The sequence below is a fragment of the Bubalus kerabau genome, chromosome 18 (genome assembly GCF_029407905.1).
Source record: "Bubalus kerabau isolate K-KA32 ecotype Philippines breed swamp buffalo chromosome 18, PCC_UOA_SB_1v2, whole genome shotgun sequence".
NCBI lineage: Eukaryota > Metazoa > Chordata > Mammalia > Artiodactyla > Bovidae > Bubalus > Bubalus kerabau.
The window spans coordinates 68,852,144-68,862,285 of NC_073641.1; the positions used below are offsets into that span (position 1 = coordinate 68,852,144).

General features: G+C 54.2%; 1 protein-coding gene across 1 annotated transcript; it reads left to right on the forward strand.

Annotated features, from left to right (window-relative positions):
- The first annotated feature begins 279 nt into the window (after window positions 1-279).
- MED10 (mediator complex subunit 10) lies at window positions 280-8,910 on the forward strand. Its single transcript, XM_055554485.1, has 4 exons — window positions 280-500; window positions 1,521-1,604; window positions 5,718-5,820; window positions 8,293-8,910. Exons 1-4 carry the CDS (start codon window positions 379-381, stop codon window positions 8,389-8,391), a joined length of 408 nt encoding a protein of 135 aa, XP_055410460.1. The 5' UTR covers window positions 280-378; the 3' UTR covers window positions 8,392-8,910.
- Window positions 8,911-10,142: the final 1,232 nt, after the last annotated feature.

The window sequence follows — 10,142 nt, forward strand, 5'->3', positions numbered from 1 at the left end:
GAGGCTCAGAGGCTAGCGAACTTGCTCAGGGCCAGGGGAGACAGAGCGGGAACCCAGAGTTCCCCACCGCTGGCTCTGTGTGTCCCTCAGCCACGCCTGCAGGTCCTGAGGACCAACACCTGGCGGGCCTAGGGATGCTGGGGCGGGACCAAGCTGACTCCGCCCCGCCCCACGGTCAAGCCCCGCCCCGGCGGCCCCGCCTAACGCCCCGCCCCGCAACCAAACCACGCCCCATGACCCACCCCGGCCGCCCCGCCCCACTACCCAGGCCCCGCCCCATCCGGCCCCCAGAGGAAGCGGAAATGGTGGCGGGCCCGGACGGAAGCAGGAAGCGGTGGGGCAGGACCACGCCCGCGGCGGTGTGCGGGCTGCGCGGCGATGGCGGAGAAGTTCGACCACCTGGAGGAGCACCTGGAGAAGTTCGTGGAGAACATCCGGCAGCTTGGCATTATCGTCAGCGACTTCCAGCCCAGCAGCCAGGCCGGGCTCAACCAGAAGCTGTGAGTGGCAGGCGGGGCGGTGTCTGCCTGGGCCGGAGTGGGAAGCCGGGTCCGGCCGCGAGCCTCTGCCTATCCCCAACTCTTGCTCGGGGGCCTGTCCCTCCTGGTCCGGGCTGTGCGCAGGGGCGCTCGCCGCTGCCTTCTTCCCGCCTTGCCCTGGCTGGGACCTTCCCTTCAGGCCCCATTTGGAGAAGTCATCAGGGCCAGATAACAGTTTACCGTTTCTGGAGGAATCGCATGACGGTGGTTGCTGGGGGGCTGAGAGGGGCCACGGAACGCTTATGAAATAGTTTTTCTGGCAACAGCCTTGTGCAGGCCCTGGTGCTAGGCCCCTGGGGTGGACCAAAGGCGGAGTCAAATGCTGTGGATAAGGGCTCGCAGCTTTATGGAGGTTCAAACATAACAGCCGTGTTTGCAACCCCACCTTCGTACGCAGTGCTGTGGGACCAGCCCGGTGTTCTAGGAGGACTCCCGAGCCGAACTGAAATTAAACTAGGCTTGGTGGCTTTCTTCCCTCAGACTCGGAGGATGGACTCTTGAAGGCCAGTCCACTGCGCCTCCAGTCCCCCCACCACCTCCCTTGTTGTCTCAAAGGGTACACAAAATCTCAGAGGCTCCCGCCCTTATTCCTGTTGGTTTCTGACCCTTCAGTATTGGTAATTCCTTGTTCAAAAAGAAAATCGAGGGATATGTGAGCATATTGTATAATTCCAGAGCTTTCCGGGGAATCCTGAGCTAACCAAAGAGCCGAGAGCTGCGTGTCACCTGTTCCTGGGTAAGGAACAGGCCTCTAGAGCCCTCCTCGGCTCGGTGTGGGTGCTGCCCAGTGTGGTCATCTAAGCTAACCTGCTGCTGCTGCTGCTAAGTCGCTTCAGGCATGTCCGACTCTGTGCGACCCCATAGACGCAAGCCCACCAGGCTCCCCCATCCCTGGGATTCTCCAGGCAAGAGTACTGGAGTGGGGTGCCATTGCCTTCTCCAAAACTAACCTAATGTTCTCTTTTATTGCTTTTCCCCCAGGAATTTTATTGTTACTGGCTTACAGGATATTGATAAATGCAGACAGCAGCTTCATGATATCACGGTCCCTTTAGAAGTATTTGAGTAAGTACCGTACTTGATATTCTGGTTCTTGTTTGGTTTTCCTGTAATGATTTCCTTATCATAGGGCTTTTCTGGTGGCTCAGATGGTAAGGAATTTGCCTGCAATGCAGGAGACCTGGGTTTGATCCCTGGGATGGGAAGATCCCCTGGAGAAGGGAATGGCAACCCACTCCAGTATTCTTGCCTGGAGAATTCCACGGACAGAGGAGCCTGGTGGGCTACAGTCCATGTGGTCACAAAGAGTCAGACACAACTGAGCAACTAACACTTTTCCTTGACCACCAGTGTTTAAGTGTCTGCTCTGTGGCAGGGACGGTCTGGGTGCTGGGCATATGCCAGGGAAGGAAGCAGAGAAAAATACCTGCCTTCATGGAGCTTCAGGGATTCACTGGTGGCTCAGATGGTAAAGAGTCTGTCTGTAATGCAGGAGACCTGGGTTTGATCCCTGAGTCAGGAAGATCCCCAGGAGAAGGAAATGGCAACCCAGTCCAGTATTCTTGCCTGGAAAATCCCATGGACGGAGGAGCCTGGCCAACTACAGTCCATGGGTCGCAGAGTTGGACACGACTGAGCGACTTCACTTTCACTTTCATGGAGCTTATATTCTAATGGAACTAAACAATTAAAAAAAAAAGATCTCAGTATAGTATTGTTGGAAAAGAGTTACAGGTGAATAATGGCTCTTGAAATATTTGAAAGACATCATAGACTTTCAAGATCCTACTTAGCTGAAAGGTCAGCCCCATGACTTCCTGACCTCTGTTTTTTTTCTTGAGAATGAGAAAGTCTTATGTGGCTATATTATAAAAAAATAAAAATTAAAGGCAGAAACAACCCGAGAAGTATGAATTTGGTGTCTCCCAGACTGCCCTGGCAGTAATAGTTCTAGGAGATGATAATATGTGCTTCATTGGGGGGAAAAAAAAAAGTTCTTCCAAGAGTGATGTTTGGGAAGGATGTTTACTGTTTGCTGCGAGAGAGTCAGCTGCACCCGGGTATAGTCATGGCCTGGAGAGCGCCTCTGGGAAATGAACTCTTTTAGGTTTTATTAATCCAGGTTTTAGTGCCCTGATTCTGCAGGTGAAAGAACTGTTAGGTAACTGCACTGTCTTGCTGGCTAGTCAGTGTCGGAGTGGAGGCTAAACTTCTGGGCTTGTTAAAATTTTACTCTATTGAATATTGAAGTATAGTTGATATACAATGTTTTAATTTCTGCTCTGTAGCAAAATGATTTAGTTACATATGTATTTTTCTCGTGTTCTTTTCCATTATGATTTCTCATGGGTGCTGCCTGTGGTTCCCTGTGCTGTACAGTAGGATCTTGCTGTGCGGGTTGGATCCGATATGGTTTGCCTCTGCTGATGCCAAGCTCCCATCCCTCCTTTGCCCATCCTCTTCCCCCTTGGCAACCACAAGGCTGTTTTCTACGTCGTGAGTCTGTCTCTGATTCAGAGATAGTTCGTTTGTGCCGTATTTTGGATTCCACATGTAGGTGACAGATTTATATCTGTCTCTGTCTTTCTGACTTCACTTGGTGTGATGATCTCTAGGTCCATCCATGTTGCTGCAGATGGCATTATTTCCTTTCTTTTTTAAAGGCAGAGGAGTATTGAACTATACACCACATCATCTTTACCCGTTGATCTCTGGTGGCGCTTGTGTTGTCTCCACGTCTGGGCTGTTGTAGACAGTGCTGCTGTGAACACAGGGCCGCACGTATCTTGGTGAATTTTAGTTTTGTCTGGATATATGCCCAGGAGTGGGATTCCTGGATTATGTGGCAACTCTGTTTTTAGTTTAAAAATCCTGGACTTGTGTTGTCCTTGACCAGGGCCAATTCTCTGGGCTAAGCAGCCTTCCTCCCAGAGCTGGCTTGGAACAGCAAGAGAATTCTGGGGCTTTCTCCAGTAAAACTGAAGATGTGAATCACTGGAGTTCCTTGCACAGTAGAGGGAAAAGTTCTCATTATACGTCCCCAAGTGTCAGAGATAGAAGTCCTAGTCACAGCACAGCTCAGCAGCTGTGCACCAGTCAGCACGCACAGGCTGCACTTTTCAGGGTCTCAGCTCTGTCCCGTCCTGCGGGCCGGCGGGCGTGGTGCCCAGGGGCGGGCGTGGTGCCCAGGGGCGGGCGTTACAGCTCTAGACTCCTGCGGGCGAGGCGCGGGAAGTGGAGCCCGATTCCCCTTTCCGGAAGAGTCCTCATCAGAGCCGTCCTGGCCCTCAGTGTGTGGGATGAATAGATTGACGGACGCCGAGGACCACTCCCGGCTTCTGAAGTGGAGCAGAGGAGGGCGAAACCCCTGAAGGGGTGGCGATGGCGAGGCTCTGCCATTGCAGCTGCAGCCACAGCTGGCCGCAGGGCCGGCTGGGACCCCCGTGGGCTGAGATGAGGTGGCCTCCGGACGCCCAGCGGGCGGCAGTGCGCACTTGCGGTCGCTCTGTGCCGGTGGAGGAGGGTGTCCGCAGGGACTGCGCCAGAGCTGACAGCGTGAAGCTCGGCCCTCCTGGCGGGAACTCGGGGTCGGGGAGTTGGCAGACGTGGGATTCAACCCTTGGTCTCCAAAGAAGCATCTAATCTAGGTGACGTCACTGTCGAAAGGGTGGTTTATTTTGGACACTTGGGCCAGTCAGGTTTCTCCCCCCAGAAATGGATGGATTTTGCTTAGAATTAATCATAATTTTGGCTTTTTTCATTCCATCATTTCAAATACATCCCAGTAACATGGGATTTCTAGAACTTTTGATTTATTAATATTTTGCTATGTCGTAATTAAAGGTCAATTTTTATGCCATCAATAGTAACTTAATGTCTTTAATCTGAAATGAAAATTTTTTTTTTTAACTGGAGCATAAAAATGGGACTTGGTTGTCGTGGTTTTGTTTCTTTGTTAATAATTCTGTTTAGCCGAGTGACGTGCAGGTCTTCATGCAGACATGTGGCCTGACCCGGGTAAAATGTGGATGTTCATCTAGGCGTGTGCTCAGTGAAGTCTTTGGGTGATTGGGGACAAGGTGAAATTTCAAGAAATCATTTTATATTGTTAAGAAATAATTGGAGAGAATCTGTCTTAGTCCAAATCCAGGTACTTAGGAAAGGATCAGTAGACGTGTATATACTGCTGTATTTAAAATGGAAAACCAGCAGGGATCTACTGTACAGCACAGGAGCTCTGACAGTGTTATGTGGCAGCCTGTCTGGGAGGGGAGTTTGGGGAGAATGGATACACGTATATATATGGCTGAGTGCCTTTGCTGTCTGTCTGGAAACTACCAACGTTGTTAATTGGCTGCGTGGTGGTGATTTATTCACTAAGTCGGGTCCAACTCTTGCGACCCCGTAGACTGTAGCCCGCCAGGCTCCTCTGTGCCTGGAGATTCTCCAGGCAAGAATACTGGAGTGGGTTGGCATTCCCTTCTCCAGGGGATCTTCCCATTCCAGGGATCGAACCCAGGTCTCCTGCATTGCAGGCAAATTCTTTACCATCTGAGCCACCAGGGAAGCTCATACCCCATACTGCTCATACCCCACCGGCTATACCCCAGTACAAAATAAAAAGTTAAAAAAGAAAGTAGTATATCAGCCCCGTCTCTCCCCAGTCTGTGAACCGATCTCAGGATGGGCAGGGCCTGCTCTCCTGCTCGGGGCTCTCCTCTCTCGCGTCCGCTCCAGGACTGGGTGCACCCGGAACACGGCTGCTTCTCGGCAGGCTCCTTGTGGTGCCCAGGCCCGAGGCTCCGGCTCACACTTGGTTCTCTCTTGTGAAGAGCTGCCTGACCTTACAGGCTGTCATGAGGATGGAAAGGTGGTGAAACCTTTTGAAAAACACGAATGCTGAGAAATGTGTGAACTGGTGTGGCCATGGAGCTTGCTTGGGTTATAAGTGATCATCACTTGACTTCATGAGTTATTCATACGATTAGAAGTAACATGAGCGCGAGTGACCCCTACGTGTATAGTGAAGGAACCCTGACTCAGCCAGTTCCTGGACACAGTTCCCTCTAAATAGGGCTGTGTGAGCTTACAAGCTCTGCCGTTGTCTTTTCCCCTGTAAGGAAACTGAGAGGAGGTGTCAGCCGTGAGGATGTTAATGGCGATGTTTCCTGTTTCCAGGTACATAGATCAAGGGCGAAACCCCCAGCTCTACACCAAAGAGTGCCTGGAGAGGGCTCTGGCGAAGAATGAGCAAGTTAAAGGCAAGATTGACACAATGAAGGTAAGGTTCTTATAAATGGAAAGTGATGTCAGAGCAGCAAGAAGTGCTCACAAAGCCAGTTAGGCTGATAGACCCTGTGAGGTGTCAGCTGTTTGACCGCATTACACGGTTGGAGACTTCTGAATTGTGTAGCAGGTTGTTGCTCAGTCGTTGTTTAGTCACTAAGTCAGGTCTGACTCTTTGCGACCCCGTGGACTGCAGCACGCAAGGCTTCCCTGTCCTCCACTCTCTCCCTCAGTTTGCTCAGACTCCTTGTCCATTGAGTTGGCTCTGCTGCTTTCTTCTCCTTTTGCCCTTCATCTTTCCCAGCATTAGGGTCTTTTCCAGTGAGTTGGCTCTTCACCTCAGGTGGCCAAAGGATTGGAGTTTCAGCTTCAGCATCAGTCCTTCCAATGGATATTCAGGGCTGATTTCCTTTAGGACTGACTGGTTGGATCTCCTTGCAGTCCAAGGGACTCTCGAGAGTCTTCTCCAACAACCACAGTTCAAAAGCATCAGTTCTCCAGCACTCAGCTTTCTTTATGGTCCAACTTTCACATTTGTACATGACTACTGGAAAAACCATAGCTTTGACTGTATATGGACCTTTGTAGGCAAAGTGATGTCTCTGCTTTTTGATTTGCTGTCTAGGTTTGTCAGAGCCTTCCTTCCAAGGAAATAGGTAATAAAATTAAATACCTTGGAGACGTGTCGTAGCATAAAAAAATGAAACGATGTGGCAGTCTTTCAGGAAAGTCCCAGGTAATTTTTGTAGTGTTAGCTGTCGCTGACTTCACTGTGCTGGGTTCATTTGTAAGGTTTTAGTGTCTGCAGCTTGCACGGGGTGCTCTCTGCGTCCCTTGGTCAGTCCCGTCCCTGCCACTGCAGGTCGTGGGCCTGGAGGCTTCTGTACCTTCCTCCTCTCCTCCTCGGGGATCCTTGCCAGCAGCCAGCTCACGTCCCCTGTACCCGATTCCCTGTTCTGCACGGAGGCCCTGCTCTTTCCACGACTCTTGGTGTTGATGAAGTCCAGAAAGCTTGGCATCTTGAGCATGATGCCTGGAATTGTTACCTTACACTGAGTTGCCCATGATTCAGATTGTGGGGTGGGTGTTGCCACCCCTTCCCGTTGGCCTCCGACAAGGAACCCTCCACCCGGGTCTTCATTCCGGCCGGCCTGGCTGACCTCGAGCCCCTCCTCCATGGTCACTCCCCTGCCGTCTCCTCTGCTGGGACCCCCGCACGTCCTCTATGCCCTGCCCACCCTCCAGGGTCAGCATCTCTGCCCCTTTGAGAGGCCTTGTGGGCCAGCCTTCTCTCCATCCCTGCCCTGTGTTCCCCGCGGCCCGAGCCCCAGGAGACCAGGAGCACGAGGCGTGTGTTGCCACTGCCCCCGGGTGCAGCGTGCCGCATGGTGTCTGGCGTGCTACGGGATGGCTGCGTGGGGACCGCAGTGACGGCCATCCTGTGCTCAGGGCAGGGGCCCTGCCCCAGGCGTGGCTGTGTCGTGTTGGCTCGTGTGGCGCCCATGGCCCCCCTTCTGCTTTGTCAGCTGGAGCCCCAGCTGCTCTTGAACTGGGCATCATCCCCGTGAGCTGGGGTGGTTTCGACCGCCGTGTGGCTGAGCTGTGTCGTCCAGCAGGGGCCACCACTCAGGAGCAGGGTCGCGGCCCCTGGGGGTGTGCTCCCGGGTCCCTGCGCTCCCGTCCTCTCCGCCGTCGGGAAGGTCGCCCACCCGCCCGCCGGCAGTGAGGCTAGCGGCTGTCCGTGCGGTTTGCGTTCCTTTCTCTGCCTCTTGGTGTCATTTCCTGTCACCGTGAACGCCTCACGGGACAGCTCGTGTGCCTGGTGGGCCGTGTGCTGAAGCCTGCTCGAGCTCTGTCTTCCTGGAGTGTTGGTGTGCAGCCTCCTTTGAGGATGTCTTCCTGTCTTCACCTAAGGGCGGTCTCTGTTTATCCCTGCGGTACAGCTTTACTGTACAGCTCGTTAGAAAAGGCTTTGAGATGCTGGCCGGTATTAGCTGCATCTGAGGTCGGATTAAAACAAATACGCTAATAGCAAGGCTCAAGGAGCCCCAGCATTTGGGGAAGACTGGTTTCCGGGTTCTCCGAAAGCCTCGCTCAGGCTGTGTGCACACAGTGGCCTGGATGCGGTTTGAGTTAATAATTGCTCAGTTAAATATTCCATGACGATTCCTGTGCTGTGTGTCATGTGCAGAAACCCTCTCTGCCCGTGCAGCTGGCTCTTTGTCGTCAGAGGCAGGAGCAAAGAAATGGCGTTTGAGTGAAGCTTATTTTCCAGGCAGCTGCCGTACCCGCCGCGGTCTCGGGCAGTTACCCGCTGCTGTGGGCCCGGGGTCGCCTCCGGGGCCGAGCACACAGCCCCACGAGGGCACGGTGTCTCCTGAGCTTGAGGCTCGGCGGGCTTCTGCTTTAACTCGGGTGGCGGGTCCCCAGCAAAAGCATGCTGACCGTGTGTGTTTTTCCTCTTTAGAAATTTAAAAGCCTGTTGATTCAAGAACTTTCTAAAGTATTTCCAGAAGACATGGCTAAGTACCGAAGCATCCGAGGGGAGGACCACCCTCCCTCCTAACTGCACCCGCCCTCTGTCTGAAGACCCTCCTCGTCCTGCAGAGTTGGTCGTGGCCCTCAGGCCGCTGTGACTGAGCGCGTCGCCCGTCCCCTCGTCCCCGCTGCGGGCCTCTGGGGGTGGGGCCTGCGGCCGTGCAGGCAGTGCCCCCAGCCTGCCCTCCCCGGCGCTCCGTGTGGTCCTCACCCCTCAGACAGCTGGCGATCGCACAGCTTTGAGCGCGAGGCATCTGCGTCTCCACGGCCAAGCAGCCTTGGAAATAATGTGACAGGTAAACCAAACGTTTTTAAAAACCCGCGCTGGCAGTTTTCTTTTAATGTACTCTTTGTTCCTTTTTTTTTTTTAATGTCAAAACTGAAAAAAAAAATGGGAAAAATTGGTTTAATATGAGAAGTACTTTAAGTTGGTTTGAAGTACTTTAAATTGTATATTTTTGAGTGTGGTGCATAAAGAATGCGTTCAGTGGAACTGTGTTTCCAAGGACTTCAGTTTGTCTAACGTAATAAAGTCTTTAAATACTTACTTGCTCCATGGAATTGTGTTTATAACATTTTTATAATTTAGTACTGTGTGTCTTATAAACCATGATCACTTCGCTCAAGTGTGAGGAATATTGGTAAAATGTGTCCTGTGGGCATTGGAACAGGAGAAGCAAAAGCAGAAGGCAGAACTTGATGCCCCGAAGCCTGTCTCACAGGGGCCCTCGCGGCTGTAGTGACCACAGTTCAGGAGCGTTCCTCCCCCGCCGCCGCGGGGCCCCGTGTGTCAGCCTGGGGGGCTGCCTGGGGTTACTGTGCCCTCTGACCTGCAGGGCCGGGCGGGCAGCGGGAGGCAGTGTGGCTGCTAAACTTGGGCAATGCTGTTGCTGCATCCGTGGGCTGGCTCAGAGCCGCCGGCCCAGGGCAGTGGTTCTCAAGGGTCTCACAGACCACCGGCCCCAGAATGTCCTGGACTCGTTTATTGGGAAGGTGGACCTATTGGGTCAGGGGCTCTGGGCTTGGGCCCCCAGAACTGCCTTGCTGGTTTCCCGCCCCCAGAGACTCCGGACCCCCCAGGATCGAGAGCCATGCTGGGGACTTCAGTCTCACGGGGAGGTGGGCGTGGACAGGGGCACCCGCCCCAGTGACTCCGGACCCCCGGGATTGGGACCCTTCAGTCTCACGGGGTCTGGGCGTGGACAGGGGCACCCGCCCCAGTGACTCCGGACCCCCGGGATTGGGACCCTTCAGTCTCACGGGGTCTGGGCGTGGACAGGGGCACCCGCCCCAGTGACTCCGGACCCCCGGGATTGGGACCCTTCAGTCACACGGGGTCTGGGCGTGGACAGGGGCACCCGCCCCAGTGACTCCGGACCCCCGGGATTGGGACCCTTCAGTCACACGGGGTCTGGGCGTGGACAGGGGCACCCGCCCCAGTGACTCCGGACCCCCGGGATTGGGACCCTTCAGCCTCACGGGGTCTGGGCGTAGTGCGGGCTGTAGTGTCAGGTGAGTCCAGCTGTTGGCTCTCAGCCTCCCCTTCCTCGGGCATGGGGGCTCCTGTGTGCCCTCGCTCCCCAAGGGGTCTTGTGTTGGCGAGGAGTCGGGGCCAGGCCCCTAAGGAAGTTGCTACCTCCTCGTCAGTGGTTCGTCCTCTCCTGAACGTCACCGGGAAAGGCCTCGCCTCCTGACCTGGTTTCTGCCGGATGAAGACTGCCTGTCCGGTAGGCCTGGGCCCTGGGTCCTCCTGCACTGGCCCTGCCGCCTCCGGCCGCC